Source organism: Drosophila novamexicana, unplaced genomic scaffold (assembly GCF_003285875.2).
Source record: "Drosophila novamexicana strain 15010-1031.04,08,12 unplaced genomic scaffold, DnovRS2.1 tig00004554-arrow-pilon, whole genome shotgun sequence".
In the NCBI taxonomy this organism is placed as follows: domain Eukaryota; kingdom Metazoa; phylum Arthropoda; class Insecta; order Diptera; family Drosophilidae; genus Drosophila; species Drosophila novamexicana.
In genome coordinates this window covers 3,986,025-4,005,835 of record NW_020825051.1, presented here as the reverse complement: position 1 = coordinate 4,005,835, position 19,811 = coordinate 3,986,025, and the positions used below count along the sequence as shown (strand labels likewise).

Sequence of the window (19,811 nt, the reverse complement as noted above, 5' to 3'; positions counted from 1 at the left end):
AATATATCCACATTATTTTGATGCGTGAGTGCTTTGCTTGATTTCCGATATATGCACAAGCCAGACACATGAAAAATGTGCAATAATTTGTATGCATTTAATGAAACAATTTTATTTTATTTTATGCAATTATTCAAATAAATATAACTTATGTATTACAAAATTGAAATCGCTTTATATTTATAGCATTCCAATTGTGTTTATGCAATGCAATCGCAGTTATCATAAACTAATAAAGTGTGACAGATAATTCGGTTAAAATTTAAATGCATAATTCCACAATAATAATGATATCATGAAATATTGATAAATCAACATAAATGCAATTAGCGAGACATTCACATTGCCGGAAAACTGCCAGCTGGAAAAATGGGACAGGTCATGTATAAATAACAGATTGCCCAGACATAGATAGATATAATAAAGAAACAAATTAAGCTGACAACTGACACAACACATAAAACAATTTCAAGTTCATTCTTTTCAACAAAATGCGATATAATATTAGATACAAAAATAGAAATCCAAAAGGTCAAATTGAGGGTGGGTGACAAAACTGCGAGCGTGGATGTCTCGATGACATCGTATGAACGTGTGTGTGTGTGTGTGTGTGCGAGAGTGTATGCGAGTGTATGTGTGTGTGAGCGAGTGTGACCATGTGAGTGCCTGGGGAGCAACTTAAATTGAATTCAAATTTGAGAACGTGCTGACTCTGGTGTGGTAAGCAGTTGAGAGACTAAATGTCCTGGCCACCAGGACAGAGGAAGTGAATGCTACCAAAACGAAACTCGGGCTGTGCAATGGGAATTTGGCTGCATATGCACACACGCATCATGTGTCTCGATGGCATTGCGGTTTAAAAAGAAAAACACAACTTATTTCATGCCACAATGCAATGGCAACAAGGGAACGGACTGACTGACACATACACACAGACAGCAAGTAAAAAATGGAAAAATTGTATAGAAGTGAAAGACTTTAAGTAAAGCTAGCCAATAGACTAGCCCACTCACTGAATAAACTCATCGTTTGGCCGGCATTCGACGTTTTAATGATGATGCTGATGAAGATAATGATGATGATGATATAATTCGCAGAGCCAATGAACTGCACTGGGCTGGGCCCAGGTCATCGGGAAATCAAAATAAACACAAGAAACGGCGCGCCTCATATTAAATACCCTTGCAGAGTTTCTTTTATGCAAAAGCTTAAGGTTCAACTGAATTTTGTTTATAGAAGCCATCTAATATGATCTCAAGAAGCTCGCATATGTCAAGTAAATCACTGGAAAAATAATTAAGTTTTTCATGCGACAACTAGGAGAGACGTGTTACACATTTCTTTACAAAATCATGATACCCTCTGCTAGCGCAAAATAAAATCAACAAATTCTTCTGCCAAGCGAAATGATATACAATGTTTGCATATAGGAAATCTGTCTACAAATTTATGTATATGTATATGTATATGAATTGGGGAAAATGCATTTGAAAATGGGTTTTTTTTTAGTTTTATTGGCTGCTCATGACCTGCGGCAATAAAAATTGATGGCTGCCTGTGTCTGGGCAAGGGGCTGGGCGCACTTGTGATTTATACATGATGCCGCCGAACCGTTGTTGCCGCAACATGTTGCCAGCGCACTGTCGTGAAATGTTGCTGCAACATCTAAGCGATTTGTTGTCTGCTGACGCCGCCGTCGCTGACAGACGCGACTGCGTCTAATCTCAACAAGATGAAGCGTTTGGCCATATGGAAAAATATTTTCAAAGAGATTGCCAAATGCTGATTAGCTAAAAAGCGGCGCACGACTCGAAAAAAAGAGCAGCGAGCAGCCATTTGAAATTGATTAGAGCAGCGGGCAGCGAGTGAGGGGCGGGCGGGGGCAAAGCGCGCTCTCGCATTATGACTGTGACTGGAGATAAGTGCAGCGATAGCGTCACAGCCCATTAGAGCAACCTACTTCTCCTGCAGCTCCTTCTGGCTGCATAGATCAGCGCCTGATTTGATTTGTTGTGTGCTCCCCGCGCGCCTGGCCACTTTCCAAAGTGAACGCCAACACACGCACACACAATGAGATGCTGCCACGGGTTGCATTGCGGAAATCAGCGTTGAATTGTTGCCATTTTCAAGCGGAGTTTGCTTGGCATTCGGTTGCTTTGCTCACCTTCAAGCGTTGCAATTCGAGCTGCTGCCAACTGCTGCTGTTACCAGATGCTTATCAGTTGCATTAGAGATGCAGCAGCAGAGGCAGCAACGCTTCCTTTTGTCTATGTTGCGCATGCGCTGCCCTTGTTCTTGATATCAGCTGTCTGAAGGCTGCTTTCACATCAAGATTAAATACCCTATGTGGCGCTGCAGTTTTCGGGTATATGGGATTGAGTGCAAAGAACACAAGAACTGTTCTTTAAGCCTAAAGAAATTCTATACAATTTAAATTGACAAATAAAGAGCTGTTTGGTGTTAAGGCTAAGGTATAGGGATTTTCTGCAATTCCACACGAAACTGTGGAAAATTGGTGGAAAATGGTTGGATAAAACATTTTTGCTTGACCTGCTGCCAACCTATTTTCAAAGATAGTTGTACAAATGTAACACGTGTTTGCAAAGCCCATCCCTCTTAATGGAAAATGGATGAATGAGAAATGAGTAAAATTTGAAGAAAGAAATATGACCTCAGCAAAGCGAGGTAGTACCCGTAAGTTTTATAGAATAACATAAGCAAATATACTAGGAAAGTCAACATTTGTATGACAAACACTAAACTTTTTTACAACATACAGATTTCTGTTAAAAGCATCATTATATTATGAATAAGAAAGCACAATTTTACTCATCTGCAGAGCATCTAGCAGTCGGTACACTCGGTGGCCTGCCTGTGCACTTGTTCATTTGTGATGTTAGGCGCCGCTTACACTATGCAACATGCCTTTGTTCTACTCACCTTACAGCTAGCTGCCTGCCAAGGCTGTCGCGTGAGATAACTGACTTAGCTGACTTCCTGCCACGACTTGGCCAAGGCATTGTTTGGCGACTGGCTGACGCAAATGGGCAGCTTAGTGGGCCAAAAGTAGTTGATGCCACTGCAGTTGCTCTTTGCACTTGTTATGATTATAAAATGGGAAACTTGGTCTGAGCGACAAGGCAGCTCAGCCCAGCTCAGTTCAGCGCAGCATAATCAAAAACATAATCATCATCATAATAGCTATTTATTATTGCAAGTGTTTGCTTTTGTGTTTGCTTTGACAAAAGATAACAAACTGCTTGGAATGCGCACAATTGCAACGGGGCTAATGAGACAGACCGCTGACGGAAGCAATGCTCGGACCCAGACACTGAATAGTATCTCGAGCTGGAGATGTAGTCATCTTGGCCGATACTCAAGCGCATTGTAATTGGCAAAGCTCAACTTGTTGGTACTTTGAGATGTATGAGAGGCAATTGCAGCTAAAGCTGCTTGCTGCACGCTTTGGCATAATAAAGACATTAGGTATTCAAAACATTCTCCATAGATGCCAGTTCCCTCCCTTTCCCTCTCTCTCTCTCACTCTTTCTCGCTTGTTCTCAGGGTGCTTCGGCAGCTCATTAATTCAATTGCATTGCATTTTCGTGGAAATTGCCGGCTGTGTTTCGTCTTAGGCAAATTTGCATTTCACTTGAGTGAATTGAAGGCAAGACAGGTGAGCTGGCTACACAATTGGGCGTCCTGCCACAGAGCCGTGTTAGCTGCACTCCACGCGTAACTAATTGCTTTTGCCGTCGTCTATGAAATATGCAACAGGGCTGCAAGACAAAGTGCACAACATTTGCCAGATTGGCAACTCTGGACGGGCAACAACAACTCAGACACAGCAATCAAATTCAATCAATTTAATCAAGCAGAACACACACACGCGCCGAGGCAGGTGGCACACGCGGCGTATGCGCAACGTGGCAGCTGCTTGTGGCGCCTCGTGTTAATTTTAACACGTAACACGCGCCAGCGATGCTAAAAATACATATCATGTGCATGTATACAATAAATGTACTTTTATATAGCTGCCATAATATCGAGTAACACACACAAAAGCAACACACACTCCAACACGCACAGACATTTGATACACACACACACGCTTAACTAGAGGAGAAAACTTGGCTAGCAGCAAGTTGCCTCTGAGCAGGACGGGCAGAGAGTTAGATCTGGGTCTGGGTCTGGGTCTGAGCTACATAATAAAGCAGCCATAAAGCAGCAGCAAAACGTGCAAATAACACGTACAAATGAACAGTTGTAGGGACAAAATACAGCGAACAGTGCTGGGTTATGCACAACTATTGTGTGCCCAAAAACAATTTCGCCTCAATTTCAACAACTAAAACTTATGAGCATTTCAATTACTTAGCAAAAAAAAAGAAATATGAATTGTTAAATTGAATTTGTTGAAAAGTTTTGCAAGGTATATTTATTCGCAGATTTGATTTGACATACGATTCACCTTCACATGTTGGCGATATGTTGTCGAAAGGCTTTCTCTCAGCTCATTTGATTAGTTGAGTACAGCTGTTTGCTTGGCCATTTGGCCATTTGGGAGACAGCGCCAAAGAAATTTGTAATTCTCAAGCGAAAGACAGAAAGTCAATGTTAAATTCTTATGCTAAACACGCGCGTGTCTGACGAGCGATTTGCTGGCGTTTTTCTGCTGCTGCTGCTGCTTCTGCTTCATCTACATGCTGGCTGTATGCATTAAAAAGCATACAAAATAATAAAAATACATGCACATAAATAACACGAGGCAGCCGAAAAAAAATAAGAAGTACAGGCCATACAAAACCAACGCAGGCAAAATAAAAATCAAATAAACTGAAGGGCAACAACAGCTGAAAGGCAACTTTAGGTTCGCTTTGGCATTTCTGACGCGAGGAAAATGCCAACAAAAGCCAGTCACAAAAGAAAAGTAAAGCTGAAGTAAAAATTCGCACACGCCTCGCAATTCCTAAGCCGTTGAGAGACGCGTGAACTTGAATTGATTTGCTTAGAGACTTTTCCCGGCACACACAGACACTCAGACACACAGGCAGGCACACACACATGTACACATAATGCCGCTTGACAAGAGTTGAAACGACGTCATAATTATAACGAGCCGGCAATTTGTATAGCTGGGCACACTGACAACGGGGCGTATGAGCAACCGAAACAACAAACAACATTTTTATGGCCAAACAACAGAGCGGTAAATTTTAAAGTGTATTTCGAGAGAAAAAGGTTAAATGCAACCGTAAAATGGCAACCGAGAGAGAGAGAGAGAGCGATAGCGTGAGAGAGAGCGAGAGATAGAACAAGGGAAAAAGAAAGAGTGCGTTGTGAGTTGACAGGGGAATTGTGATAAGGGGCGGCAAGATGGGGGGCAATGTGCGGCTCGGGAAAGATTTATGAAAAATTGGCTTTTGTTTGGCCAAGCGGGTCACAAACAAACAAGATAACAGACCCACACACACACACACATGTTGTGTCTTCCTGTGTGTGAAATGAAAATGTAAGGTTTATGATGAAGTCGATTTTTTGCATACGAAAGGGTAAAAGCATAATAAATTCATTTAAATATAATCAAAATTTAAGCAATTATCGAATGAGCAAAAAAAAGATTGCTAATAAATTGATTAGCTAAATGCACGTGCATCTTAAAATGATTTGGTAGTAAAATAATTGTTTTTAAATATAAGTTGAGCTTCTGGACCAGAAGATGGCTTGATTCTCAGCTCTAGCCTAAAAGTTCAACTAACGAGTTTATAACATTACTTAAACTAGCTGTAGAGCATTTGGTAGTCGTCATTTAAATATTTTTTCTTTACTTTTTTAGTTGTTTGTTTGTTTTTGTTGTTCTGTGTGCTATTGCATGTTTCCACTTCCGCTGTTTGTGTGTTTGTTTTTTATGCGTCTGTGCCTAAAAAAGAGCACAACTAAAATAAATAAATGAAACTACATGGCCTAAGCCACGCCCACTGGCCTTGCCACAAAAAAAAAACAAGACGATTTTTTTTTGGAAAAATCAAACTTGTGTCATAATTTTCAATATATCTCAGCGGACCACAAAAGTTGACCGTAAATAAACAAAAATGTTGCCGCTGGCGAACATGGGTTAAATTAGGTTAAAATGACAACCGAAACGGGCACAAGCCGCAAAATAAAAAATATCTATATACATATACGCACATATAGATAGTAGAAGAAAATAACAGAATTTCTAATCTGGAGCAACAAATCATCGTCTAAACAAATTACGAATTCATTTGTTGTTGAGGTTTCATTTGCGCCAGTTATTGCATATTTCGAATTTGGCTTTGGCTTTTAATGTGCTCCAGTCTTTATGAGGCATGTAGAAATAGTATTTCTCGTGCTTGATTGTTTATGTTTATACATTTTAATGTTGCAACAATAAGAACAACAACAACAGCATTGAAATCGTTTTTGGCAAGTTTAACAAGAGGCGGCGCTTGGCAGCTGCCTCCTTTTGCATCATCAACTGCATTTGCAGCTGCAACTTGTGCCCTGGCACAATATCAAAGTCAAATTATGTCTGTCGTGTGCGTGTGTGTGAAATGCTTTCAGCTGTTGCCAAATCAAATAATCAACGGAAACGTGTTGCAATCAAACCAAAAATACACAAACGCTTGTGCCACAAAATGTTGCCATAAAATAAAGGAAAGCATTGGCCCAAAATAGACAATAATTAGCAACGATTTTTAGCTGTATAATTATTTTAGCCAATTTATGTGACTTTTTGGTATTCCATTTTATATTACTATGATGTCAGCTAGCCAGTTAAGGCCCTTTAAGACTTTAATACGACCACAGCATCTTGAGTCCGCAGCATCAAGTGCTCTAATCTCAAAATACTTGGCTCAAATAACTTGAGAGACACAAATAACTGCAACAGCCCGGGCACTTGCAAAAGTCGCGTGAAATCCAAACTCTTGAGTTCAAGCATAGACGGGGAATCCTTTGGCCCACTTCCTGCCCCACCGCTCTCTCCCCTTTCTAAGGCCATGCACACCTGGCATTTAAGCTACGTGAGGCGAAGTTCAACTCAAACTTGTTGAAAAATTGCAAAACGTTAATCAAAGTTAAGCGGCACGACGGAGACGCAGACGCAGACGACGTCGACGTCGACGTCAAAGTTAATTAAATTACAAAGTTATTTAATACTCTGGAATCGTTACCGTTAGCAGCCAGGAACAGGAGAGAACCAGGCAGGAACCAAGCAAGTGCTACAGTAAAGCACTTTGAACTTTGGCCACCAGCTCACCTCACCTCACCTCACCTTTTGGCTCTTGATGCGAGGTGTTGGATGCGGCAATTGGAAACCCCTCGAAAACGTGTGTCAGTTTTTAACGAAATGTAATTGAAATAAATTAAATTGCTTGCACTGCAGAAGCTGCAGGGAATCAACTGATATGAACTGGACACAAAAATGAACACTCAAGCGGAAAGTTCATACTTATTAAGGACAGCTAGAACGATATCGGTTCAAGTTAAAAGGTTTATAATTTATCGCATATCAATGCTGATATACTAAACTTCATAAAATATTACTCCATTCGCAAAATTATAGTTAATTTTTAGTAGTTCTCATGATGAGGATTCGTCATCATCATTTAAGTTAGGCAGTTGCCAATCGTCCTCATCATCGTATTCGTTATCCTCACGCTCCCGATCCTGATCATGCTCCTGATCACGATCGTCATCGGCATCATCATCATTTTCTTCCGATTCATTTTCATTATTGTCTTCCTCGATTGATTGATTACACTCGCTTTTATCGCGCGGCTTCTTCATAAAAGGATTGTTCCGTGCTACAATTGTTGGGGAATATTCAATATAAAAAAAGTATAGCTTGGTATACACACTGCCTCCTCACCCCTCTCATTGGGCGGCTCATTGAACTCGTAGATATCCACATCGAACACCTCATCGCGCGGCATTAATGCCGTTAAGTAGGCCGGCTTTTTGGGCACATTCACATTAAGCACTATCTGACCCGAACGGAATTGTTAGCATCTGTCGAGGATTAGCTGCTGTTGCCGGTGACTCACCCATGAATTCTGTGCCGCGCTGCGGCTCAATAAATAGCGAAGTAGCCGGCCGTGTGCGCAGGTAGTACCTATTGAGTGCTCTCTGGGTGCTCAGCTGCAGATCGGCACGACGTTGCCGCTCCGAGACATAGCCGCGATCCGTGACAATGTCCATCATGGTGTTCTTGTAGGTGTGCACACCGGGAAAGGGCGGCATATATTTGGGTATGTGGCGGCCGCTGCGCAAGCCACGCGACTGATTGATATCCAGCTGTGGACTCTGGTGTATATCCTCGTCGCGCGTCTCCACCGGGCTAAAGCTGATGGGCGTCGGCTGAGTCTCTGCGCTGCTATCACGCAACTCCCGCAAGCCACGGACCCCAATGCCCAGCACACGGAACGTGCGCTCCACATCAAAGTAACAGGGCGTGGAACGGCCCGCATGACAGGCGGCATTCGAGGTGGTCACCGCAATGTCACGCAGTCCTGCCGATAAGGAGCACTGGAGAGAACTGGAGGGCACTGGAATGCAGTTACTCACTGTAGCGCATCAGCACGACCAGCTTGTCGTGCACCAGCTTGTTCTCCGTATTGCAGTCCTTTTGCATAAGCATTTGGTCCATCACTTGGCCCAATATCTCCTCGTATGGATTCATTTGTTGCAACTGATTGAAGGCAGGCAAATCAATTATGTTTGACTAGCTGTCGGCTATTTTGCTGTCCTGTCATTTGCCAGTGTTGACTAACTGTCAAATTGCATTCTCTTCGGAGCTGCCACAGCAACTGCAGATTTTCCTGCTCACTCTACTTCAGTTTTCCATTGGAATTTCCACAGCCAGCCTTTGGCTTCTGTTGTCTGTTTAACCCCTTAACATGTTTGCATAATCTTTCCATAATGCTGCACACAATCAGCGCTCGTTTCGCTCGCTGAGCCAATGCCAACAATTAGCCAGCGATTCGAGACGTTTCCCCGCCCAAAAACTAATTAAAATATTTTCGCTTGACGATCGCGACAAACTGCACACATACACACACACGCACACACATGCACACACTAACACACTAACACACAAGCACGCACATAATGAACTTATTTAACGTGTTTTCATTTACGTGAATGTTTGCGTTTACGTTTACGTATCTCGCAGCGCTCTTAATGAGTTATGCAAATATTTGTTGCTGAATCAATTTTCTGGAAAACAAACGCAGCAACTGCTCCCAACTAACATCATGTCCCGGGACTAGACAGGCGACAAGAGACATTCAACTTTAAAGAAACGAAGCGAAAATACACTTAAATCCAGTTAAGAATCATTGTGAAAATGTGAATAAAACTGTAGATTATTTCTTATTGTAAAAATAAATATTAATAATGAACTCAAGTTTTATTATAATTAGCACGAATATATTAAATGCTTAATGCAGGCTATATGTCAAAATAGGCAAGAAAATTCTCATGTATAGTTGAGTACCTAAAGAGTATAAATAAATATGTAAAGAGTAGATTCTCTCAATGAATAAATAAGTATTTAATCATTTCACCGAATGACTCTACAGTTAACCTTTTCAACAGCTTATCCTATATAAAGTATGTGAGTTATCTTTGATTAAATAAATTGTTGTGGTTGTCACATCGAATGACACATCATCATCAGCTTCATATAGCATGCACCTGAACCGTTTGGGAATTACAAGCGCATAACCTGAATTTTGATTGTAATGGTTGATTGTAATTCTTCATAAGTAACTAACTACTTTTGAGTCATTTACCCTTGATAAATAGGTTATTAATATCTATGCTTGAACCGTTTGGAAATTACAAACGCAGTATATGGAAGATTCAAGTTTTTTTTGACAAACTTGAAGAGAAATTGCGCATACCCTCACACAGGTAGGGACATGGAAACAAACAAGTTGGCTTGTTAACTCCAAGGCAGCTAGTAGGAGAATGTGCGAGTATTGTGCCTAATGACAAATTTCCACAAGCCACAAGCAAACACACGAGAGGCATCCAAAGCCGTCGCCGGAACAGGCGGCCGCACAGACAGCGCAATGCATCATAAAAGTTGTTGTTGTTGATGTTGTGGCAACTGGAGGTGGTAATCATTCATGAGGCATGAAAAAAGCGACGAGGTTACTGTGTCAATTGAACTGAGCCGCCGGGGCAGCTAGGAGAGTGTTGCATGTCGGCGGGCGAAGCCTTTTAGATGCAGACGTCGCAGATGCGAGATTCGCATTTGTGACGCCCAAGAGGCTGCCGCAATTGAACAAATTGCCTCCGCGCCGATGCCCCAGCACGTTGATCGTGTATTGTGGGCGTGCGTGGCTGACATTTGTGCCGGCTGCCTATCGGGAATGCAAAATCAGCTTAGTTCAAGTCTCAATCTGCGCGCCGATTCGCGGCGCAGGCGCAACTGCCCCAAGCATGCAGCTTGTATCTTAGATAAAAACTAAATCATTTCGCAGCATGCAAATGTTATCGTTGTGTGTGTGTGTGGCTGTGTGTGTGGCTACTGCACCCATTGTTGCATAAATTTCATTCATAATTAACAAGATGCGCAACTTGAGTTGCAAGTTGTTTGTTTTCAACAAAATAATTGCCACAATTTGTGTTGCAGCCACAAATTGAGCTGTCGCTGTCTTCTCTCTGCCGCTGAGAGCAGAACAGGCTAATTCAAACGATTAATTTGATAAGCTGGCAGCTTAAGTCAGCAAAGACAGTCGGCAAATGCGAACGACAGCTAAACAAACCTGCAACAAATTGATTGAGCGCCAGATTACTCTGCAAGTTGTTGCCGCCAGACGATGCTGTCGATGTTGTCGATGCGGCTGCAACTGCAACTGGTGCAAATTGCGGCAACAAATTGTTCCAGTTTGCCCCGTTTGCAGATAGACCTATTGAGATACCAATTGGCTGCTCCGCTCTGGGACCGTTAAGCCCACTCAGTTGGCCTGCCGCACTCAGTTAAAACTGTGGCACGATCTCCAATCTGGAGAAGGGCAGGTCAATGCTTTGGCTTTGTCTATGACAGGCTAATACCGGAACTGGAGCCAGGCTTAGCCTCAGCTGCCACAAGTCATTTGCAATTGACTTGGAATTTGGCCCAACCAACAAGTCTTTATATAACGGAGTTGCAGCCGTTTCCAAAGCAGGTGTTTGAACTTGAGGTAAAAGAAACGTGCCGAACTTGTTGCAAGTTTGGCAAATGAAGTGGTATTAATAAATATCTTTTGCTTGTGGAGTTCAATTGAGAAATTCAAAACATAAAACTGAAATCTGGCCAAAACTGTGTCACATGTGGCATGCCATTTTTGGACATATTTTAAATATTGCCTTGGCGATTCTGTTGTCGAAAACTTCATCGAGATTTTAATAACATTTTTAGTAATAAAAAGTACCTCTATTATATCGATCCTCACTCTCTCTCTCTCCCTCATGCAGCTCACTCGCTCTCTCTCACACTCAGCCTTTGGATTTGCTCTTACTCCTCTTACTTAACTCAATGAGAATCGCATAGAAGAGCGAGTTGCTTGCATCTACAATTTTGGGTCATTTTATAGCTGCAAATCATGTTTGACATCTCAGTTTCATAAATTTTGCTTAAAATAGACTGCATTAATTCCCATGAAATACGCAAAGCCATTTTGGACTATTGAAGGCAACAAATAAAAATGCAATGCATGCAATTTGTTAATGCCAAAAACGAATGCGGCAGCAACGTCTGCAAAATGTGCGCCCCAAAATAAATGCAATAACAACAATTTTCGAACGATACAAAGTCCAATTGGGATGGGGCTCTTGGGACCTGGAGCCAGTACAGCCAAATGGCAGCCACTCGAAAATGTCACTGAGTCTGACAAGGCACATGCCTTGCCTTTTCCCGCCACCCCTCTCCCTTTGCTGACATCCACGAGTTCTAGAATTTCTTTCATAATTTGCGTCTGCATTTTCTCACATTGTTGTTTTAGTTGCCACTTCGACTGCGACTTCTTCTACTTTTACTTCATCTTCTTCGCATTTGCTTATTTGCCTTTGCTGCCGGTTATACGCTTCCTCTTCGGCTACTTCAGCCTCTTTATGGTACCTTAACATTGTCACGTTTATTTTGCTTGCTTTTGGGTCGTGTTTTTGTTTGTTTATTTGCCATGCGATATGTTTGTAGATGGTCGGGTATATGAAATATGGGATATGTTGGGCTTAAGTCTCCCACATTGTTGTTGCTTCTCCTCTAAAAATGCTTCTTCCTCTTGTGCTTCTGGTTCTGCCTGCGCAGCCATATTTCTGTTTTGCCTATGCAAGTGAACTTCGTAATTATGTTTCGAAAGGTTCTGTTTGTTTTTAGCACACATTTTGCATTTCATTTGGAACATTCAAGAAGTAACGTGCCACATAAATCGAGTCTCTGACGTACAACTAGGAACTGAATTCAAACAAAAAAAATATAAAAAAACAGAAAAATATCTCTGCATAAATTTGCGGGCAGCTTGGAAAGTTGATTTGAATTTAAATTTCAATCGAATATTTTGCTCTGACTCGCGTTTGTATTGTTTTTTCCTTTTCTTTTTTTTTTATTCATATTCCGATTTCGGGGCAGACAACGAAATTGAATTAATAAATGCTCTTCTAAGTCAGTCCCCAGCACACCCTCCATACCATTTCATCAATATTCCGAATTTGGTTAAATTTGGTGTGTCCTCGTTTTTAATTGCCATTTTGCATAGATATAATAAAAGCTAAAGTTGTTAATAAAACGCAGCATAATTGATAAATTATTCACTTTTATTTGACATAATTGCCTGCTGCTGGCGTCTCTATTGTTTGTTTGATTCTCAAAAATTTCAATTATTGCTCTCGCTCCAAATAAAAGACCCTCCCAATTTCGGGCAATCAAAATTAATCAAAATTGTGGGCGTTGTCACCTGCCAGATTTGGCTAGAAATGAAGAGTCTCAGACATCAAATATTTTCCACCAAATGTGGCGCCACACTTGAATCAACATTTTCGAGGCAAATATCTACAATTTGATTGCCTAAATGTGCCACAAATGTACCCAATATCAAATATCTACGAGAAACTGCACTGACTGTGCGGCAAACTTTGTTACAGATGTTGCAAGAAAAAAACGCACAAGTGCAAGAGCTTTAAGTAATACCCCAATAGAAAAGTCTACCAACAAGTGCAGCACAGTGGTATAGATCCATTCTTATCGTAAGCTTAAAAGGGAATTTCAATTGAATTTTTTCAAACTGCATTTTCATTGCAATTAACAAAGTTCTCACAAAGTTCTGACAAAATATTTAAATTCATAAACTGAACCAAGTTTTATCTACTTGTTCGTCCCACTGTCAGCTGTTGCTGCAAAGCTGAACTATTTTTAGCCAATGTACACAAGGAAAACATCAGTCGGAAAAATCTTTAAGCAGCTTACATTGTGTACTTATCAACCAACTTTTTGGTACCCTTTCAGCGGATATAATCATTTTATCACAAAATGGAAGTAGAAGGAAATGAAGGAAAGATCTCTCACTTTTAGTTACAGAAATTGGGCTTCTATATTATGTAACAGAAGCGATCAAGTTTTTGTACAAACAGGTTCTTGTTTCTCGTAACATCTTTACTAAACTTGACATTAACTAGTTTCAATATACTCTCTGCACTTGGGCATACTCTTATCAGCATTAAACCCATATATCACATAGTTCTATAGAAAGAATTGGTCATAAAATTAGCTTTATGAAAACTTTTTTTTTTAATAGATCTGGACTCGCAATTGCGAACTGCAGAATTCCTCTGCAAAGCTTTAAAGAGCATTATTCCTTCGGTGTCCCGTCAGCTCAGCCCTTCAATCCTATTTACTTTTCATCTAGTATATATTGGAACATTTCGCTTCTTGGCTGGGAAGCCGCTTAAAGTTTTCACACTCGCAGCTGACGCTTGATTTTATGCTATGCTTGTGATTGAAATGTTGTTGAAGAATCGTTCGATATTATTTGTAAATAAGCGCAAATAGTTTTAATTATTTGACAGCGAATCGTTCAGTTATGCAGTTCACCTGTCGCTTTCGGTTTTGCCTAAGCAGCATATATAAACTTGTTTACAACCCAGATAACTATTATTACAAGTTTCTCTTGTTGCTATTATTGTTGTCGCTATTGTTGTCATTTCGCGCTATTTGACAGGTTGACAGCGCGCGCTTTTGTTGTCCAATTGGACATGGCTTCCGTGGTTACAGTGGTCCTCACAGCATTCACAGCGGTGGTTACAGTGGTCACAGTCTTTGCAGTGGTTGACCAACTGCTGCTCAGTAGACACGGCCTTTATTACGTAATTTTCGAGTGTTTAAAGTTGCTGTTGTTGTTGTCGGTGTTCACAATTGTCATTAACCATTAGCCGATCAGCTGGCTGGAAAGTCGTGCAGCTGTAAATGTGTCAGTTTGCGCTGATTTTTCGGAATTGGTTTCGGTAATTGACATCTGTAATGAGCCTACTTATTACAGCCTGATTACACTGAGAGAAATATGTTACAAGTTTGCCAAACATCCGTTTTACTTGATTGCTCAGCTTTAAGGCATAAAATAATATACCTAAACAGACTTATTAAATAAAAGCATATATTTCTTTAATTGCAGCCGAACCAGTTCTTAAGAAATTTCCTTGAACTCAAGCTGCTTCTGTGCAAAAGGTAATTTAAGTAAATAAACTCAATTAAATAATTTAAAGTTAAGTCAAATGTAAAACTGAACTTTGACTTTGTGAAATTGTTTGCAAAACCTCATTTCAGCAAGTGCATCAGAATGCATGCGCATAATTCCAGGCGCTTGCGTTATTTCTAATAAATATTTGTGGAAAGCCACACGAACTGTTGCAAAAGCACCGCAGCTAAGCCAGCGCAGCATAGCTCCGCCCGCTCCCCTCCACCACCCTCCACCCAATCCAGCTTTCACAAGCCAACCTTCGCAGCCAGAATCCGCATCTCTGGCTTACTTTACCTTGGTTTGGTCTTCCGATCAATATTTACCGCACACATTTAGCGCTATGCGAGGCGGCGATTTGCGTTTTCATCTTACGCTTTTCCAAGTTTTCCATTTTCATTTGCACTTATTTATATTTATTTTCGTCGGCTTTCTGCCCGCGACAGCGCCACATTTATTTATGTTTATTTTTAACACTATCGTCACGTGCCATATTTCAAGCGCCGCTTGCGGCATACGCTGACAAAAATTGCCCGCAAACAACAATAACAGGAGAGTGTTAAAAGCGATAGGGCGGACCCATTAACAAAAGTGGGCGTTACGGCCCAGTCATATAATTAAATAAAGTGCTTGGCTGTGGAGTGGCACTGCAATGTTGAAAAGTGTAATGGGCTCTCAAAAATCAATCGATAAATCTATCGATATATAGTGTTGAAAAATACACTTGAACTCCTGCATAAATAGCGCTAGTTTCTGTTAAGGCAAGGGGTAAAGATTAAGGTTTGGCTTTAGTCATGTCTTGTATGCAGTTCAACATACCCACTTGACACATATTTCGTTTTGCAGGGTATACAAAGCGCATTCAATATTCATTCACAGTCGTATAACAATTGCATTTATCGGTCGCTCTTATGCGGTGCACGTGGCGTATGCGTAATAATTTCCAATATCCCCATTTGTGGCTTTAAGTTTCAACAACTTTAGCCACAACAGTTTCTGTTGAATGCCACACACACATACACACACACGCACACGCACACGCAAATATTGATACGAACAAGCTGCTATCAAATATTTATACAATTTGCGATAGTCAAAGTCGCAGCTTTTATTAAATGTTATGCAAAGCAGGCACTTTTGAATGGCTCCCGGCTGCAGTGGCTCCATCAGCACTCACGTGGCCAACTGGTATGATAAGAGCCAGTTAGTTTAACGACTGATGATTCAGTCGGCAGCTGAGATCCACACGCACACACAGCCCCCCACCGAGGTGAACTATAAGTCAAATTGTATTAGTCACCTTTTATAATATGAAATTTGCATACAATTTGCACTCAAGTTTTAATGCTCGTTCACAAAGTGAAAAAGAGTATATTAGTTATGTTCGGTATGAAGTTAGGTACCATTAGATAAAATTACCCCCTCTGGGGGCGTGGCAAATTGCGAAAACGATATACTTTACGGTCTTAGAGCTAGAAGGCGATTCAATTTATAATTTGTTCTTTTGTTATTGGAACGTGAGCGAGTATTCTGAAGTCGTTTATCTTTTTGGCAAATTTGTGTCTTACCAAATTGGTCGCTTGAAGCGTCAATTTGATTGCTTTGGATTTAGATTTAGAATTTTATGATTTGCGTTTAATTTGTGAGTGAAACGCACCACAAACCTGATGCTTGCCTTGACATTTGAATCAACAAATTTAAACAAATGTATGCATGCCCAAATGGGGCAGAGGAACGTACACTTATTAATCAGCCACGCCCACAGATGCCAGTTGGTCAATAAATTGACGCAGACTTTGCATAGCCGTTAAATAAACAAAATGTGGCAGTCGCAACGCGAAGCAGCTGCAGCACCACACACACACACACATACACACACACAGAGAGAGAGCGCGGCACAGGACGAGGCATACAAATTACAGCTAAACGGAAATAATTTTCATGGCGAAAAAAGCTCGAGCAAATGCAAATGGAAATCAAACTGAATAATGTTTATGTTTGTGTTTGCGTCTGGCAAGCGGATTTTCAACATGTTGGCAAACAATTTGACGGCATGATTGAGTACGGAGTGCGCAGCCTCAAGGATTGAAGCAAATCCTTGCCATGCATCATACAGCTACACACACATGCACAGATATATATATATATATATATATAACATGATGGCCGGCTAGCAAAATGTTTGTCATTATGATAGTGGCAGCAGCAGCAGCCACATAAGAACACAATGCAACACAACGTCTAGAGTCAAGCAAAATTTGTTGGCACTGCAAAAGATGGCATGAGGGCTGACGCAGTAATATGTCTGGCTATTTGGCTCTGGCTCTGGCTATGGCTACGGCTCCGGCTCTGGGCCTGACTCTTGGGGTCTTAGGGCACACAAACAAGATAAAACTTTTGATTTATTGTTGACACGAACGACAGGCAGGCAACATGGCAACGAGGCCAAAGCATGTCGAGCAACAGCAGCAAATCTAGCTACACAAATGCGTGTGTCCACCTACAACACACACACAAAGCCATGGGCCGCAGGAGCAGCAGGACAGGCAGGGATATGCTGCACTTAAAGCAAATTGGGCAGAACCAAAGCTGGCAAGGGTGGGCGGGTAGACTGGGCTGATGGGCAGCGGAAAAAGTGTCAACTGTGCCACAGACACGCGCCAAACATTTGCGTCAGCCCCAAAATTCTAAAAAATAAAAACAATATTCGCTGCCCGAGGGCCAACTGGACGCTTCTGCACTCGGCAAATAGCCGCTGTCCGTCTCAGGCAAATTCCTAATTTTCCTGGAGAAAATGTGAAAGCTAAATTTGCTGCGTGTTTGCTCTGTTATTAATTTGCCCAAATATTTGCGCAGAAATTAATAAAAACAAAACAAAAAAACAGTTTTTTCTCAAGCGTTGCAAATAATTAATTGAAAATATTTCAACAATTCAAGTGACATTTTGATGTCAATGCAAACAGAAAAGCCATAAAAAATTCATAAAAAAAAACCTTAGCTCTGGTTAAAAAATACAAGGAACGAATATGTGCGTGACTCCGAACACTAAATACTCTTTAAAGGCCTGCAAAAGGTCATGTAGAAGGTCAGCCCAGTATTTCCTCCTGAAGAACAGAAGAGATGTGGAGCTATATATATTATATATTCGATGCAAATTCTTGTAAGCATGGAGCATACTGAAACTGGTAAATGCCAAATGTGGTCAAGATATCATGAAAAACATAAACATTTTTATACTAGAACTTCATTTCCGAGGTAATCTTTTCAGTGACAGCTTTTAAGGCATATAACGTATATACCTTACGGTCCAGAAGCTTTACCTTCTAAGCGTTGCACATTTCGTAACAAATTGATGATGCCCTCTAAAATAAAATCCACCAAAGAGCTGAGAGATTGTAATTGAAGCGTAGTTCGAGGCATTTTGACTGCGAAAAAAATATTTACATCATCAGCGCTGAACGAATGGAGATTAAAGAGGCTGGGGCGCCGGTTCGGCATAAATTCAAATGCATGACATCACTTGAGAGCAAATTGTTGCTGTTTATGTTGTTGTTGTTGTTGTTGTTGTTATCATATTTCCAGTATATTGGTGTCTGTTATTGTTATTTGTAGTTTCTGTAGTTGTTGCTCAAGTATAGCACCGCGTGTTATAGAGGCTGACGTCGTCGCTGGCGCCTGCGCCACGTACGCAAATCTATTTGGTCGATGACGACGCCGAGCTGACAATTTAAAATGCATATAACAGCTCAAGAGGCTGGAGCGGGGCGATACGAAGTGGGGTATATCAGTCAGTCAGAGCGCATACTTGGGCGCCGAGTACGTGTTTTGAGTCAAAGTCAGAGCTAATGTGATTGATGCAGCTGATATTGAATCGAGTGGGGGGGCGCGTGCGAGGCACCGAATGTAGCATAAAAGGTTATATCATACCTGGACCTGTGTGTTGCGAATAAAATATTGGGACAGTTAGTTTTATTTTGGAGCGGAAATGATTGATAGCCGAAAAATTTGATGAACACATGCATTAAATGACCCAAAAAATAAAAAAAAAAAACATCCAATTGGCATACAAAGCGTTGATTTTTTGAAGTGTTTAAGTTCCCAGAAAATGGGTTGGGTTTTATGTCTACAGAGATGAGTCACTAAGTAAACGAGTTGTGACTGCGGCTTAATATTTACTGGTCTACCTAACCAAATATACCCATTCATTGTGGCTTTAGAGTATTTCCTGCACTCATTTCACTTAACGTCAGTAGAGAGAGAGAGTAGAGGAGAGGCTATTCCCCACAGCACATTGATTGTTAAAATTCATCGACTAAACTCATTAAACAACTTTTGTGAAAACTCAACTGGAAATTAATTTAAACTTTAAACGGCAACAAAAACAACTGCAGGCAAAACTTTCAATTCGCTCGAATTCAATTAAAACTGCAGCCTCATGCTAGCTGTGTATGCGTGATATTGCGCATACGACCCAAGGGCCGCAATGCGATCTGATAGTCGTTATAAACTGAACTGTCAAAGGATTGTGTCTACAGACAATGACATGCAACAACAACTACAGCCGCATGGAATGCACAACATTAATAAAATGACTTTCACTTTTTGTTTCTCTGGGCGACTGTTGCAAACAGAATTCAAAGAGAACATTGCCCCGCTCTGATATATAATAATATTGAAGGCAGCTGAAACAGTCTAAAGTCAGCTACATGACGAGGCTCCAGGGGCAATAAGATTACCACACACACGAAAAACGTAAAGCACAAGAGCAGGACAAACTCAACTGCCACAGCCAAACGGCATATTAGATACCAGATAGCTGGCATGTAAGTAGTACGTGCCATGGCTCCTCCATGCCTCGTTGGATGACACCAGGTGAAGCATGTGAATGGCGCACTAAAACTGAGCTATCACGGTCCAAGATTGCGTTGCAGTTGTGTGGAAAAATGCGTTTAGAGCTGGTGGAAAAAATGAAAACTGTTTTTTTTCTACTTTTGCTCAGCTGCTAAAGCGCTCAAAGGCAGCTCAGTGGATGGATGCCGATTGGCTTACTAAAGAGCAGTCCAAAAAAAA

General features: G+C 41.1%; 2 protein-coding genes across 4 annotated transcripts in view; one reads left to right on the top strand and one right to left on the bottom strand.

The window, feature by feature from the left end:
- LOC115769393 (trichohyalin) overlaps positions 1 to 19,811 on the top strand; it is a 50,191-nt gene that overhangs the window by 20,410 nt on the left and 9,970 nt on the right. For 2 of the 3 annotated variants that reach the window (XM_030714196.1, XM_030714194.1), the window contains exon 2: positions 14,679 to 14,731. The exons of the other annotated variant lie outside the window; for it this stretch is intronic. The gene's annotated coding sequence lies outside the window, so the exon portion shown is untranslated. The remainder of the gene's footprint in view (positions 1 to 14,678; positions 14,732 to 19,811) is intronic. 3 annotated transcript variants of the gene reach the window in all.
- Positions 7,541 to 8,732, bottom strand: LOC115769400 (transcription initiation factor TFIID subunit 8). Its single transcript, XM_030714203.1, has 4 exons — positions 8,590 to 8,732; positions 8,070 to 8,534; positions 7,895 to 8,005; positions 7,541 to 7,829 (listed from the first exon to the last, which is right to left on the bottom strand). The coding sequence occupies exons 1-4, from the start codon at positions 8,702 to 8,704 to the stop codon at positions 7,606 to 7,608; spliced, it is 915 nt and encodes a 304-aa protein (XP_030570063.1). The 5' UTR covers positions 8,705 to 8,732; the 3' UTR covers positions 7,541 to 7,605.